Below are 16,910 nucleotides of genomic sequence, written 5' to 3'. Positions count from 1 at the left end.
GCATTTCCAGAAGCAGTGGGTCCCGACAGCCACAGCTGCTTGAGCCAGCACTTGGCCATGACCAGAGAGGGAGAACTGGGGCCCCCGGGGACAAGGGCAGCCCCTCCAGAGGGCATCATGGGGAGATGGGGGCGACCAAAGCCTGGCTGTAGGGCCAGCACTGAGGGGTGGGCCTCCCTGCAACCTGGCCTAGGAATGAATAATGCAGATGAGTACATTGAGGGAACTGATACACTTAAAAGCTCCTGAAGCTGAGCCGGCTCCCAAACACCACCCCTTGTCAGGAGCCCAGAAAGAATGAGTTTCGAGTCAATTTTGTTTAAACCAACCCGCTCCTGGTTCATGGGCAGGAGAGAGCCACAGCCCTCAGGCCAGAGTGGGAACACAACTCCCAGGGCCATAGTGGGGTGCCCAGGATGTCTTCCCTCCTCTAGCCCCAGGCCTGGGAGACTCTCAACATGGGGGTCTCTGGACCTCTCTGTAGTGGCCCCACAGGACACATTGCCCTTCTCCTTTTCTGGAAGACTGAGGGCCCCAGAGTTCCTGTCCCAGACCCTCTCCTTGGCCATCTGCCAGTGAGCCCAGGCTCGGGGTCCCTCGGGAGATTGAGGGGAGGGTAGAAGATCCTTGCAGGGGGAAGCAATGGTCAAAAGGCATCAAAGCCAAGGGTTAAGGGTGATATCAATGTCATCTTAATAACAATAAAAATAACAATAGCTCACAAGAATCGCAGCCTTGCTGTGTGCCAGGGAACTGTGCTAAGTGGTTTACGTGGATTGGCTCAGGATAGAGGTCTCGGTCTCGGCTTGTAAGAGAATTCCCTCGAAGGGTTCAGCTGAAGGCGCTCAAATGCAGAGATCACTGGTGGAAGGGAAGGGAAGGGGACCCACAAGGGTGGCAAGGTGCCCCGTGACCAGCCACCATAGGGAGCCGTTACCTGCCCAGGTGCTGAAGTGGGGAAGGAACCTGAGCAGGAGGCCAGGAGATGCCACCAAATGGGACCTGTCCTGTCAGTGTGGAGGCACAGAGACCAGGGCCAAAGCAGGTGGAGTGCAATGAGAGAGAAACACCCCAACCTTTCTCTCCCCTCGTCCCTTATCTCCTGCCAGAGCCTCCCATTGGCCAAGGTAAACCAGAAGGAAGCTGAATATGATGCTCAGAGCAGGCAGAGAGGTCAGGAGAATAGAACTGGGTGTGGTCGGGCCTGAGAAAGAGGGTATTGCCCCATTTCGCAGACAGGAAAACTGACCCTCAGCTGGGCACGGTGGCTCACGCCTGTGATCCCAGCACTTTGGGAGGCCGAAGCCGGTGGATCGCCTGAGGCCAGGAGTTCAGGACCAGCCTGGCCAACATGGTGAAACCCTGTCTCTACTAAAAATACAAAAATTAGCCGGGCGTGGCGGCAGGTGCCTGTAATCCCAGCTACTCAGGAGGAGTGAGGCAGGAAAATCACTTGATTCTCAGGAGGCAAGAGGTTGCAGTGAGCCAACATTGTGCCACTGCACTCCAGCCTGAGCAACAGAGTGAAACTCTGTCTCAAAAACAAAAAGAAAGAGAAAGAAAGAGAGAGAGAGAAGAAAGAGAGAAAGAGAAAGAGAAAAGAAGGAAAAAAGAAAGGAAAGAAAGAAAGAAAAGAAAGAAAGATTAAGAAAGCAAAGAAAGAGAAAGAGAAAAAGAAAGAAAAAAGAAAGAAAAAAAGAAAAAGAACGAAAGAAAAAGAAAGAAAGAAAGAAATCAACGTGAAGCACTTGGCACAGAACCTACCAGGAAACCAGGAGTTTGAGAATGGTGGTTGTCATTATTATTGCTATTGTTGTTGTTATTGTGAATAGGTGTGTGTTAGCCAGCCCTGAATTATAATCAATTTGAGGGAAAGATAGTGGGTGGGTGTTTGGGTGCTTCTAGGACAATTAAGTCCCAACCTCGAGTAGGGAGAAGCATGTCCTGGTGGGCAAGGAGGTTTCAGTTGCCCCTTTCTGCCTCCCAGGTAAGCCCACTAATTCTGAGGCCAGGGCTTGGCCAGGCTGAGACAGGAAATGCCAGATTCTTGGGAGGGCAGGTCCCTGGGGTTTAGGGGGCAGAGGGCATGCGGCAGTACTAACCAGTGCTGCCTCAGCTGCCGCCCCCAAGTGGCTGGGGTGACGTGGGTTTGCCCTGTGTGCAATGGATAATGACTGTGTTTCTTGTCTTGTCTCTTTTCATGCCTGCTCTTAAAACTGTATATTGGCGCAACGCCGTCTGAAAAACTCATCCAATCAAAATGCACTATGAAATTCATTTGTTCATCCATGACATGGTCTGTGTGTTCATACACCAATGACTTATCTCCCAACCCACCGCCACCACCACCCCCACTCCCCGCCCGGGAACCGAAACCCATTGGTTTTTTGGCACTGGTTACAAATCAACCTAAAAAATGCTGAACACGCCTCCCCAACTGCCCCCGCCCGCCCGCTCCCCCTCATCTTCAACATCTGCATCTAGAATCCGGTTGGTCTTACTTCTTTCTGAAGTCTAAATGCCTTACATTAACTGTGAACGCATCTCCTCGCATCGGCATTGCATGCCACACCCCGCCTCTCCAACGTGGGATGCCTGACGCTCTCCCCACCCCTCTGCTCCCCTCTGTCTGTCTGTCTGTCCTCCCGCCCCCAGCCCCTGTGCCTCCCACTTCCTGCAGACTCTGGCTGTTTTTTTATCAGGTTCTGAATGGGGGTTTTCTGTTTTGGGTGGTTTGCATCTTTTGCAGAGAAAGGGATGGGTTTTCCCAGCGCAGCACCTCTGTCTCTCGCCCCATCCCGCACACACATCCTGTACACTCAGAGACAATGGAGGCAAATCCACTCCCAGCCACCTCTCACCTCTCCTGTCCCCCGTTCAGCTCCATGGACCCCAGGCCCCAGGAAAACTGCCAACTGTCTTCTTGCTCCTCCAGCTCTCTCCATCCTGCTGTCCCCAAACCTCCATCTCAAGCCCACAAGATCTTTGGCCTTGACCAGCAGAGTCTTGACTCTCCAAGTCTGATAAAGGAGACATGAAGGCCAGGCAGTGTGCCGGCAAAGATTCTCAGGCAGAGGAACTCAGAAGCGCCAGACTCGGATCTGGTAGCTTCATGTGGGGCCGGCCCACTGAGGCCCTCTCCTGGAGCCTTGAACTGCATGTGCGCACACAGTCACACAGTCATTGCACACACACAGTCACTGCACACAATCACCGCACACACAGACACTGCACACACAGTCACTGCATACACACAGTCACTGCACACAGTCACTATGCACACACTGTGCACACAGTCACTGCACACACACAGTCACTGCACACACAGTCACTGCACACAGACACTGCACACACAGTCACTGCATACACACAGACACTGCACACAGTCACTGTGCACACACTGCACACAATCACTGCACACAGACACTGCACACAGACACTGCACACAATCACTGCACACAGTCACTGCAGACACTGCACACAATCACTGCACACAGACACTGCACACAATCACTGCACACAGTCACTGCAGACACTGCACACAATCACTGCACACAGACACTGCACACAATCACTGCACACAGACACTGCAGACACTGCACACAATCACTGCACACAGACACTGCACACACAGTCACTATGCACACACACAGTCACTGCGCACACAGTCACTATGCACGCACACAGTCACTGCACACACAGTCACTGCACAGACACTGCACACACAGTCACTGTACACACACAGTCACCACGTACACACAATCACTGCACAGTCACCACACACAGACACTGCACACACAGTCACTATACACACACTGTGCACACAGTCACTGCACACACAGTCACTGCACACAGACACTGCACACACAGTCACTATGCACACACAGTCACTGGGCACACAATCACTGCACACACAGTCACTGTACACACACAGACACTATGCACACACAGTCACTGCGTACACACAGTCACTGCACACGGTCACCACACACACAGACACTGCACACACAGTCACTATACACACACTGTGCACACAGTCACTGCACACACACAGTCACTGCACACAGAACTGCACACATTCACTGCACACAACCACTGCACACAGACACTGCACACACAGTCACTGTGCACATGTCACTGTGCACACAGTCACTATGCACACACAGTCACTGGGCACACAATCACTGCACACAGACACTGCACACACAGTCACTGCACACACAGTCACTGTGCACACAGTCACAGCACACAGACACTGCACACACAGTCACTGCACACACACAGTCACTATGCACACACAGACACTGCGTGCACACTATCACTGTGCACACACAGTCACTCTGCACAGAGTCACTGTGCAGTCACTATGCGCACACACAGTCTGTGTGCACACAGTCACTGCACACACATTCACTGCACACAGACACTGCACACACAGTCACTATGCACACACCAAACACACAGTCACTATGCACACACAGTCACTGAGCAGTCACTATGCACACACAGTCACTGTGCACACACACTGCACACTGACATTGTGCACACAGTCACTGTGCACAGTCACCGCACACAGACACTGCACACACAGTCACTATGCACTCACACCACACACACAGTCATTATGCACAGTCACTGTGCACAGTCACTGCACACACAGTTACTGTGCATATACAGTCATTGTGCATGCACAGATACTGCACACAGACACTGCACACAGTCACTGCACACACACAGTCACTATGCACCAGTCACTGTGCATACAGTCACTATGCATACAGTCACTGCACACAATCACTATGCACACATCATCACTATGCACACACAGTCACTGCACACGGTCACTGTGTACACTGTCACTGCACACAGTCACTATGCACACACACTGCAGACACAGTATGCACACATACACTGCACACCCAGTCACTATGCACACACAGTCCCTGCACAGTCACTGCATGCACAGTCAGTATGCACACACACTGCACTGTCACTATACACAGTCACTGCACACACAGTCAATATGCACACACAGTCACTGCAGTCACACTGCACACACAGTCTGTGCACCACACACTGAACACACAGTCGCTATGCACACAGTCACTGCAGGCACAGTCACTATGCACACACAGTCACTATGCACACACACAGTCACTGTGCACACAGTCACTGCACACACAGTCACTGAGCACACAGTCACTGTGCAGTCTATGCACACACAGTCACTATGTATCCATACACTGCACACACAATCTGTGCACCCTGAACCACACAACACGCAGTCACTATGCACACACAGTCACTGCATGTACAGACACCACGCGTAGTCATGACCTCTTCTTTTTCTTGCTCATTCTCTAATTCTCTCTCTCTCACTTCTTTTTGTTTGTTTGTTTTTTAGGCAGAGTCTCGCTCTGTCACCCAGGCTGGCGTGCAGTGGCACAATCTCAGCTAACTGCAACCTCCGCCTCCCAGTTTCAAGTAATTATCATGCCTCGACCTCCTGAGTACCTGGGATTACAGGCATGTGCCACCACACCAGGCCACTTTTTGTATTTTTAGTAGAGACAGGATTTCACCATGTTTGGCCAGGCTGGTCTCGAACTCCTGACCTCAAGTGATCCACCTGTCTCAGCCTCCCAAAGTGTTGGGATTACAGGTGTGAGCCACTGCACCTGGCCTCTAATTCTCATTCACTGTCCCTGTCTCTGTGTCTCCCACACACAGTCATGCATGCACACACACACACACTGGCCCTCACTGCTACATCTACCCACCCTGTACCCCCACTCCAGTACATACTGCACACATCTCTCTCCCTCCCCCACTTCTCAGCCCCTTGCACACCCCTCGTTCTGTTAAATCTCAACTGCCTCTGCCCCTCCCCTACTCACCAATGAGGCCCTCAGAGGGAGGCCCCAATGGCATCTTTGCCTTGGGATCCGTTTCCTGCTGGCAGTACACATGCACTCACCCACCAGACATTTAATGAGCCCCTATTTGGTGCCACAGATGGAATTATGGGCCGAAACACACACCATTACTGTCCCCTCTCACCACATACAGTCAGGTGGGGGAGGCAGGCATCGGTCAAATAACACCTTGACTCCACTTAAAATTATACCTGCACTGCGAGCTGAAGGATGAGCAACATTAACAAGGCAGACAGAGATGCACAGAGCATTCCAGGCCCAGGACAGCCTGGACGGAGCCTGTGGGAGGTCAGGATCTGCAAGCGAGGAGGTGTGGCTGATGCAAAGACAGCAGAGAAAGGCTGGCCTGGAGATAGCCAAACAAGACAGCAGGGGACAGGACCCGGGGCTGGGGAGGGTGGGGCTATATTGTGGAATTTGGGCTTTCTCCTAAGCACCAGGAAAGGCCTGGGAGGATAGGAAGCAGGGGAGGCGTGAAAGGAGGTGTGACTAGACAAGCTCACTCTGGTTGCAGGGCAGGGAACAGCTTGACAGGAGGCTGGGCTGGAGGTGGGCACCAGGAATCACAGCAAGAGATGACAGTGGAGGAGAGAGTACAGCGGGATGGTGTCCCTCTCAGACGGTTCTCTGCAGGACCCAGGGAAAGATCAGAACTGAACTGAGGGGATGAGGTGCCTGTGAGCAGTCGGGTCTGGCTTAAAACTGGGAGACAGGCTGGGCGTCGTGACTCAAGCCTCTAATCCCAGCACTTTGGGAGGCCGAGGCAGGAGGATCACCTGAGTTCAGGAGTTCGAGACCAGCCTGACCAACATGGTGAAACCCCATCTCTACTAAAAAATACAAAAATTAGCCAGGCGTGGTGGCAGGCACCTGTAATCCCAGCTCCTCGGGAGGCTGAGGCAGGAGAATCACTTAAACCCGGGAGGCAGAGGTTGCAGTGACCCGAGGTCGTGCCATTGCACTCCAGCCTGGGCAACAGAGTGCGACTCTGTCTTTAGGAAAAAAAAAAAAAAAACTGGGCGATAGAGGTGAGCGAGTGCCAGGAAAGGGCCCGGTTGGGGGAAGAGAATAGGTGTGGGCATAGCAAGTTTGAGGTGCCGTTAGGACAGCCTGAAATAAGTCAGATAGGCAGGTGTTGTGGGGGCTGGAGCTTGGAGCTGAGGTCTACAAGTAGTAGGACTTTTCTGGAGCCCTTAGGTGGGTGGTCTCCATATCCTTCTGAGCACTTGAGGGACACCTGAGCACAGCACTGGAAAAGACAAGACCCGTCCTCATGCCTTCCAGGGGCTGTGTCCCACCCCCATCACATTCTAGCCAGGAAATTCAGGGGAGGTGTTGAGGAGAGGAAGCTGCATCTCCCAGGCTGTGGATTGAAATGTGGAAGGCAGGAAGAGGGAACTTGTCAGAAGTTCTGGGGGCAGTGGAAAGACTTGGTACAGATGCAGGAAGAGGTGGAGGGTGGGTGAGGGCAGCCTAGTACCCTTCCCCCACTGCCCCAAACCCTTCCCGTCTCCACCCCTACCTCCCTCGTGTGTCTCCTCCCCGACTTGACTCCAAGAAGGGAAGCACGTTTTCTGCATGCATATCCCTGCCAGATCCCTGGCTTTTTTGCATGGTTGCAAGCTTCCCCTGCTCTCCCCTAAACCCCGCTCCTGAGGCTGCTTCCAGGGTCCGCCTGCCTTCGCATGCCTGGCCGAGTCCACATGTTATGATCCGCCCCATGAAAGGGATGGCTTGTACTCTGGGGTTGAAAGGGAGGGGGCTGGGGATACCTGAGCCATCAGCCCCATCCCCAGGTGGAGCTGGGTGGCCAGGCAGGGATGGGGGTCAGGGCAGCAGGGCACAGAGAATGACTCTGTTAGCCAAGCTGGGTTTGGGGGCTTGTTCGAGGCACTGGAGACATTCTCACAGCAGTTGAGCCCAGTGTGGTCAGGGTAGGATCCCCCAGCCCCCTTCTCCATCCTAGAGGCCTAAGGACGTACTGATTGTGTCCCAGAGAGCATCCTAGACATTGCCAGCAAACCCAGAGGCCTGTTGCCAGCCTCAGAAATTCCTTGAACTCCAGTCCTTGCCTCTCAGCTTCCAGGCCAAAGCTAGCACAAGACACAGATCTGGCAGCCAGAAAGCCTTCTGGAAGCCACCAAGTAGGATGCCCTCGTAATTCGTCACCCAAACTAGGACACTTTTGAAACCGAGAGGGAGGCTGTGACTATATGGTCACCCTGTGCCATTTGGGGGGTAAAGGTTAGACCAAGTTAAATCTTGCTACATGGCCTGTAGCAAATCCTACAAATCCCATAGAACAAGTCTCATTAAGCCCCTTCCTTAGTGTAGAGAGACCCTCTGCTCCTCCTGCCTTCACCCTGCTGGGTACTGGCCAGCGAAGGAGGGTTTCCATGTCTGCCTGAGGCTGGGGTCTCAAACTCAAATGCCTCTGGGGGCCAAGCAGACACCAGTCAACCAGGAAAGCAAGTGCCATTTCTAGAACCTGCGGACCTTGGAAAACTGGAGAGCATGTGGCCTGCTTTCAGGGAGCAATCGCAGCAGGCCTGGAGTTGCCAGGAAGTCAGATTGGTGGGCAAAATCTCTTGATTTTTAAACAATGGCAATAATTTTTAATTAAAAACAAGGACAAATGAAAAAACACTGCTCAGGCGCAACACAACAGTTTTACTAGCTAGATTTGACCCACTCCTGACTTCGAGACTCCAACCCCCACCCCACCAAGGTCCCTTGAAGCCCCACAATGGCCACTTAACACTGGCAGTCCATGTTCACCATCTCCAGCTGGTCTCCTCCCTGACTCCCCAACTCTCTGGCCCCCTGGTTCTTCTAGCTTGGGTGGGAGGAGGCAGAGGCAGTGACTAGACAGGGGGTTTTTGAGCAGAGGCAGTGGCCACCCAGGGAGGTTCTGGGGGCAGGGATGGCCCCACCTCCCAGCCCCCAGCACCCGCCCCTTGGTGGGCCCGGGCTGATTTCTGAGCTCACCCACCCATGGGAGCTGAGTGCTTCCTGCTTCCTGCAGGCCTGGTCCCGTGCTACTCCACCCAGCCCCAGAAGCTGAGAAGCCATCCCTGAGAGGGGGGAAAAGGGCCCCAAATGCATCTTCTCCGACTCAGCGGGCAGCGAGGACTCACCCTGCAGCCGAACAGTCCCAGCTCCCTCCCGTCCTCCCCATTCCCGCTCGCCAAGGGGGTAAGAAAAGATGCTCTTCCGCTTCTCCCAATTGGCTCGAGCCGCTGCTCCTCTTGGCCGTGGGGTGAGGTCAGGGCGGGCAGGAGCGGGTGGGCAGCTCGGCAGGGCAGGGCAGGGCAGGGTGCCCGGTGAGTCCCGTGACAGATGCATTTCTGGCCCGGAGCGTAACATGCCCTCGGAACCCGCACATGTCCACCAGGCCTGAGCGTGCTGGCGACCTCCACCCCCACCCCCGCCCTGGTGTTTGTGCATCGTACACGTGTGATAGATTCCGCAACTTGACCGGCTTGTGTCCTTTCGTCTCAGTGCATTTGGTTGTTGGGAGAAACAAAAACCATCTCGATTTTTTTCCTGATTGGATGATTCGGATATATTTTCTTTTTCTTGTTCTTTTGTTATTTCTTCCCCATCCCCGTTCCTTTTTCCCTCTTCCTTTTTCTTTCATTTTCCCTGTTGCGGGTGGGGCTGGCAGGGAGGGCTTATGCTTTTGAGTTGATGCCTTTTCCTCCCTCCCACCCTCTCTCTCCCAACATTATTCCTTTTTCGAGTTTTTCCTCCGCATCATTGCATTAATAGTGCTTTCTCTCTCCCTCCTTATTTGGGGTCTGGCTTGCTTTTTTCCTGTTGGTTGGCTTCATGTAGGGGCCTCTGTGAGTGGTGACAGCTCTGAGCCCTTTGGGGTGGGTGGATGGTCACCCCTTTTCCTCCATCTCCCCAGAATAACTTCATCAACCTGAGCTTTCTCCGCCTCTTCCGAGCTGCCCGGCTCATCAAACTTCTCCGTCAGGGTTACACCATCCGCATTCTTCTCTGGACCTTTGTGCAGTCCTTCAAGGTGAGTCCTCGTCCCCACTGCTGGCCCAGGGCTGCGGGGGTGACCCCCTTGCTCTGGCTGAATGTAGAAGTCAGATTGGAAGTGCCTCTGTGATGTAGTCATGCAGAGAATCTGTTATCTCCAGGGCTCTTGTCGAACTTCCTGCCCCTGGTGTGTCTTCAGAGCTGTAAGGGCCTCATCCTAGAGCCTCCAGAGATGCCCACCTGCCCTGGCAGGACTCTGGCACAGCATGTGGCCACCCAACCCAGTGGGGCAGAGCACTGGGACAAGGGAGGAAGACAGTGTGGCTGAGGGACTCTCAGCACTCTTCTTCATTGCCTTTTTTCCCACCAGGCCCTGCCTTATGTCTGTCTGCTGATCGCCATGCTCTTCTTCATCTATGCCATCATCGGGATGCAGGTGAGTGCCACACCCCTAAAGTTCCCAGAGCCTCCCAAGGCCCAAGGAGGGCAGCCATCCTTAGAAAGGGGTGGGTCAGAGGAGCCTGGTCCACAGAAGCAGCCATGGAGGTTGAGCTGGGTATCCCAGAAGCCACTGGAGGAATGGCAGCCCCTGGTCGTCACCCTCCAATTTCGCAGGTGTTTGGTAACATCGGCATCGACGTGGAGGACGAGGACAGTGATGAAGATGAGTTCCAAATCACTGAGCACAATAACTTCCGGACCTTCTTCCAGGCCCTCATGCTTCTCTTCCGGTGAGAAGGGGGCCTGCTCTGATAATTATGTTCCCGTGGGGTGGGGTGCGTCCTTCATCCTTCTGTTCCCATAGGGGATGTGCCCTCCTCTTCCAATGGAAGACGTGCCCTCCTCCTTCTCTTCTGGCAGAGGCGTGCCCTCACCCTTCTTTTCCGGTAGGGGGCGTGCCCTCCTCCTTCTCTTCCGGTAGGGGGCGTGCCCTCCTTTTCTGGTGTAGTGGTGGTCGGATGTGCTCTTATCCTTCTTTTCCCGTGAGGCTGGAAATGGGCGTTTGGGGGCCCAGGAATCCTAGCAGGGCAGAAGCGGAGGGCCCTGGGACATAATCATGAAGGTCATTTTCCAGGCATTATCTCTGAATCTTCCTGATTACCTTGTGAGGAAGGGATTCTTGGCACCCCTATCTGACGATGAGAAAATAGGCTTACAGACCATGAGGCTTGATTATTTGGTTCGTCATCTTGGCTACACACAAAGTTCCTTCATTTGTTCAGCGGAGGTTTATTGAGCACCTACAGCATGCCAGGCACTGCTGAAAAACGAGAATGCACCAGGAAATAGAGAAAAGAGACATTTTAAGCACTTTGGGAGCTAACATCCCCATGGGGAAGACGAATAATCAGGAAACAAATTATAGAGAATGCTGGAAAAAGACAAATTTCAAGAATAAAGGAGAATAGGGCCGGATGCAGTGACTCATGCCTGCGATCCTAGCATTTTGAGAGGCCAAGGTGGGAGGATCACTTTAGCCCAGGAGTTTGAGACCAGCCTGAGCAACATAGTGAGACCTTGTATCTACAAAAAAAATTTTTTTTAATTAACTGGGCATAGTGGCACACACCTGTAGTCCCAGCTACTGGGGGGTCTGAGGCGGGAGGATTGCTCGAACCCAGGAGTTCCAGGCTACAGTAAGCTATGATTGTTCCACTGCACTCCAGCCTGGGCAACAGAGCGAGACTCTGTCTCTAAAAACAAAAATATATATTTTTAATTTTTAAAAAAAGTTATAGTGGTGATAGTTGCATGATAACGTGAGTTTACTTAATGCCACTGAATTGTACACTTCAAAATGGTTAAGTTGATAAACTTCATGCTGTGTGTATTTTGCCACAGTAAAAAATATTAATAATAAATAATAATAATGTTTTTAATCTACCAACAGAGAAAGAATAGAGGGCCGGCAGGTTATGCCTCTCTGAAAGTGTGACATTTGAGAGAAATTGGCAAGGGAGGGAGCCAGTGGGTATATGGGGAAGGGCAGTCCAAGCCCAGGGGACCGCTTGTGTAAAGGCCCTGAGGCAGGAGTGTGGCTGGCATGTTTGAGGACTGTGAGGAGCCCAGCATACCTAGAACAGAGTGATCCAGGGAGAATATAGTATGAGATGACTGTCACCTGGATGGAGGGGAGCTTTTTTTGTTTTCGTTTTTCTCTGAGACAGAGTTTCGCTCTTGTTGCCTAGGCTGGAGTGCAGTGGTGTGATCTCAGCTCAGCGCAACCTGTGCCTCCTGGGTTCAAGCGATTCTCCTGCCTCAGCCTTCTGAGTAGCTGAGATTATAGGTTCCCGTCACCACGCCTGGCTAATTTTTGTATTTTTAGTAGAGACGAGGTTTCACCATGTTGGCCAGGCCGTTCTCTCGAATTCCTGACCTCAGGTGATCCGCGCACCCCAGCCTCCCAAAGTGCTGGGATTACAGGCATGAGCCACTGCGCCCAGCCTGAGGGGAGCTTTTTTTTTTTTTTTTTTGAGACGGACCCTCCTTCTTTGTCACCCAGACTGGAGCACAGTGGCGCGATCTCAGCTCACTGTAACCTCCGCCTCCTGGGTTCAAGCGATTCTCCTGCCTCAGGCTCCCAAGTAGCTGAGACTACAGGCGAGTGCCACCACGCCCAGCAAATTTTTTGTATTTTTAATAGAGACGGGGTTTCACCATGTTAGCCAGGATGGTCTCGATCTCCTGACCTCGTGATCCGCCCACCTCAGCCTCCCAAAGTGCTGGGATTACAGGCTTGAGCCACCGCGCCCAGCCAAGAGGGGAGCTTTTAAAACATACCAGTGACCAGCCTGAGCAATGCAGTGAGACCCTATCTCTACAAAAAAAAAGTTTAAAAATTAGCCAGGAGTGGTGGCATGTGTCTGTAGTCCCAGCTACTCAAGAGGCCGAGGTGGAGGATCGCCTGAGCCTGGGAAGTTGAAGTTGCAGTGAGCAATGATTGTGCCGCTGTACTCCAGCCTGGGTAACAGAGCAAGACCCTATCAAAAAGGGGATGGGGGGGCAGGGGATGGCAGGAGAGGGGGAGAGGGAGAGAGAAGGAAAAGAAAATAAAAAAGCATACCAGTGTCCTCAAATCCCACCGTAGACCAATTGAATCCAAGTCTGCTGGAAAGGGGCACGGGCATTGGTATTTTTTCAAAGCTCTCTGTGGACTTCAATGCACAGTCAAGAATGTGAATTCCCTTCCCTCAGCTCCCAGTAAAAGGAGATGGTCCACCTGGGGCTTGCCTGGCCAGCTCCAGAGCCCAAGTGCTTGACGTGTATGCGCCACCTCCCGGGGAGGCGCTGGTGCCCAGTCAGGGCTTGGTGCCCGAGTCTCTGATTTCTCCCTGTCCTCAGGAGTGCCACCGGGGAAGCTTGGCACAACATCATGCTTTCCTGCCTCAGTGGGAAGCCGTGTGATAAGAACTCTGGCATCCTGACTCGAGAGTGTGGCAACGAGTTCGCTTATTTTTACTTCGTTTCCTTCATCTTCCTCTGCTCATTTCTGGTGAGTCTGTGGACCCTGTGAGGGCCGGCTGGACTCCCTAAGCCTGGCTTCCTTTCAGGGGAGTGGCTTTCTCTAGAATGTGGCTGTGTAGAAGGCTAGTTCACTCCAAGGCTTCTCTGAACCAGCCTGGGATCAGGTGACCCTGAGCATCTCACACTCAACACTGTCGACATTTGGGGGTAGCTGATTCTTTGGGGTGGGGCCATGCCGTGCACTGTATTGTATAGCAGCATACCTGTCCTCTCCCGACCAGATGCTAGCAACACACGCCACCCCTTCCTCCTGTTGGGACAACCAAAAATGTCTCCGGACATTGCCAAATGCCCCAGGGGGTGGGAGTGGGAGTGGGGGACAGAATTCCCCCATCTGAGACCCACTGAAACATTTCAGCTGGGCGTAGTGGCTGACGCCTGTAATCCCAACACTTTGGGAGGCCGAGGTGGGAGGGTCACTTGAGCCCAGGAGTACAAGACCAGCCTGGGCAGCGTGGTGTGAAACCCATCTCTTAAAAAAAAAAAAAATTTGAATTAGCTGCACATGTGGTGCTGCACACCTGCAATCCCAGCTACTCAGGAGGCTGAGGTGGGAGGATCACTTGAGCTCTGGAGGTTGAGGCTGCAGTGAGCCATGATCATACCACTGCATTCCAGCCGGGGCGACAGAATGAGATCCTGTCTCAAAAAAAAAAGATTGGTGGGAAAGAAATATCTCACTTTGGCCTTGTTGGGGGCAGATGTGGGAGGAGTTGGGGTCAGGGTAGTTCTCTTGGTGTTAGTCCCCATTTCAGAAGCTTCCCCTCCTTCTCACTGACTCTGTCTCTTTCCATCATTCTTGGTCTTTGTCTCTGTTTTTTTTTTCTTTTTCTTTGAAATGGAGTCTCGCTCTGTTGCCCAGGCTGAAGTGTAGCGGCGAGATCTCAGCTCACTGCAGCCTCCACCTCCCAGGTTCAAGCGATTCTTCAGTTTCAACCTCCCGAGTAGTTGAGATTACAGGTGCACATGCCACCATACCCAGCTAATTTTTGTGTTTTTAGTAGAGACAGGGTTTCACCATGTTGGCCAGGCTGGTCTCGAACTCCTGACCTTAAGTGATCCGCCCACCTCGGCCTCCCAAAGTGCTGGGATTATAGGCGTGAGCCACTGCGCCCGGCCAGTCTTTGTCTGTTTGTATCTCTCTCTCTCCATCTCTCTGTGTCTCTCTCTTCCTCTCCCCCATCTCTCCACTTGATCTCCCTTTCACTGGACCTCCTTGTGTGAGTGAGCATCGCCTCTCTGTCCCCCGATCTCTGTCTGTCTCATTTCTTTTCCCCATCTTCTCTCTATCCCTCTCTCCATCTGGGTCTCTGTGTACATGTCTTTGGGTCTGTCTGTCTGTCTGTATCCTTCTCACTCACTCCTTCATTCCCTCGGTCTCTGCCTCCACTCTCTCTTGGTCCCCGGGATCCCCACAGATGCTGAATCTCTTTGTCGCCGTCATCATGGACAACTTCGAGTACCTCACCCGAGACTCCTCCATCCTGGGTCCCCACCACCTGGATGAGTACGTGCGTGTCTGGGCCGAGTATGACCCCGCAGCTTGGTAAGAATTCAGCCCGAATCCTCCAGCCACAATACTCGCCTCTCCCTGGAACTGGAACGCAGGTTAGGTCAGGCCCTAGACCCTGGAGCACTGAGCTCCTGGGGTCCTAGCAGGATCTCACAGGTTCCGTCAGGAGAGAAGATATAGGAATCATCGCCCTTGCATACCCCGCATTAAACGTGTAGGGTGCCGACCCTGCCCAGACCCTGGGCTTTCTGGGAAATGAGGGAGGACGTCAACCATGAGGTGTCCTGAAGAGCCCTCTCCTCCTACGAGTCTCTCCTATCTCTCACCGCGAAGTCTCCAGATGGTGAGGACGCATTAGCCAGGCTCCGGGGAGAAAACCAACAGCGTCCCAGCCTCAGTTCTCTTGCGAGTGTGGGGAGGAGGGCTGGCTTGCCCTTGGCAGACAGGATTAGCAGCAACATCAGAGTGGCAGAACTCAGCTCCCACTGGGACCTGTGAACCTTGGAGTGAGAGGACATACAGGCCAGGGGAGGACACAGAGCCTCAGGGGCCCTTGAATCTTTGTGGCCACAGAGGGAGCGGGTGCTCCCAGCTGGGTAGACACCAGAGGGGTCCCTCTCCACTGACGGGCAATGGTTTCGGGGGGTAGGTGCCACCTTGTGCGCGTGTTTTGAGCGCTCACCCAACAGCAAGCCTGGAAGCTCACTCAGGCTTTATCCGAATACCTGGAGCCCACCAGCCACTGAGGATTTAGTTCAGCCTGGGCTTGGGGCCTGAAGAAGCATTACTGGGGGGCCCTCAGCAGCCTAAGCCCCGTCTTCCTGTGGCTTTGGCACCAGAGAGGAGGCCCCCACGAGAAAGCTGGGCAGGAGGTGGTCTTGGCTGTTCCCATAGCCTCAAACAAGTCTTCTATGAGACCAAGAGGCTGTGGAGAGCCATGGGTCTGGGGCTGGGCTTTGGCTGGTTCCTAACTCTTCTTCTTTTGATTTTAGGTCACAGCAGTTGGATGCTGTCCCCAAGTCCTCTATTCCACAAGCCCCCCCCACCCCTGTAGCCCATGTAGATTGTGGAGGAGGCAGATGCAGAGAGAACCCCGGGGGAGGTGCCCTGCAGTCCAGAGCTCCTGGCACACCCCGACTGAAATCCTCCACCCCTGGGTCTCCCCAGTGTCTGGGAATGTACTGGGGACCTTCACGTGTCCCAAGTCTCTCCCACTCCTTCAAGCCAGGGAGACCCCAGCCTCAGGCATCATGACCTCGCCGTGTGCCCAGGGAGCCCGTGTGAACCCACTGCCTGCACTAACCCCCTTTCTTCTCCTTTCAGCGGTCGGATTCATTATAAGGATATGTACAGTTTATTGCGAGTAATATCTCCCCCTCTCGGCTTAGGCAAGAAATGTCCTCATAGGGTTGCTTGCAAGGTTTGACTTCCACTAAAACCTGCTAGCATCCATGGAATGAGTGTGGCTTGGGGTTCTTCAATATATATATTTCATATATATATATATATATATATATATCTCTAAAAAACAGAGCCATCTCTCTCTTGCATTAAACTAGAAAACTCTCTTAGCCAACAGAATGCAGTCATGTAGACTCGATAAAGCATGGAACATATTTCCTCCTTCCCTTCAGCCTTCAGCCATCTTTGCTTGCTCTTAGCTGAAGCTGCCCATCCTGGGGTCTCCACGGCACCCCGAATCAGACACATCCCCTGGGGGATTGTAACTTTGCATTTCTCCCCCAACCATCACCTCCACTCTCTCCCCCTCCACCCCTCACCTCTCAAAGCCCCTAGCCCTCCTCCCCTCCCTGGCACCGGCCCCTCCTCCCCACCTAGGCCCCCTCAGAGACCAGCCTCAGCCAAACCAGAGAATGTGACCCAACTTTAGAAATGACAGTGACGGCCGGGCGCGGTGGCTCATGCCTGTAATCTCAGCACTT

The 16,910-nt window shown here is 53.2% G+C and overlaps 1 protein-coding gene across 22 annotated transcripts in view; it reads left to right on the top strand.

Moving 5' to 3' along the window:
- CACNA1A (calcium voltage-gated channel subunit alpha1 A) overlaps positions 1-16,910 on the top strand; it is a 432,044-nt gene that overhangs the window by 390,353 nt on the left and 24,781 nt on the right. For 14 of the 22 annotated variants that reach the window (XR_012428445.1, XM_045380278.2, XM_074026050.1 and 11 more), the window contains 5 exons: positions 9,850-9,966; positions 10,300-10,365; positions 10,545-10,660; positions 13,272-13,422; positions 14,873-15,000. Coding sequence is in view for 21 of the 22 variants with exons in the window: in XM_045380278.2 (XP_045236213.2) it covers positions 9,850-9,966; positions 10,300-10,365; positions 10,545-10,660; positions 13,272-13,422; positions 14,873-15,000 (578 nt within the window). In the remaining variant the exon portion in view is untranslated. Of the gene's footprint in view, positions 1-2,484; positions 2,527-8,961; positions 9,126-9,849; positions 9,967-10,299; positions 10,366-10,544; positions 10,661-13,271; positions 13,423-14,872; positions 15,001-15,959; positions 16,388-16,910 lie in introns of those variants that run through there. The other 8 variants (XM_074026051.1, XM_065534478.1, XM_074026049.1 and 5 more) reach the window with 4 other exon arrangements.

This window comes from Macaca fascicularis, chromosome 19 (genome assembly GCF_037993035.2).
Source record: "Macaca fascicularis isolate 582-1 chromosome 19, T2T-MFA8v1.1".
NCBI classification, from domain to species: Eukaryota; Metazoa; Chordata; class Mammalia; order Primates; family Cercopithecidae; genus Macaca; species Macaca fascicularis.
Note: the sequence above shows the minus strand (reverse complement) of the source record. Positions and strands in the feature narration are given on the sequence as shown.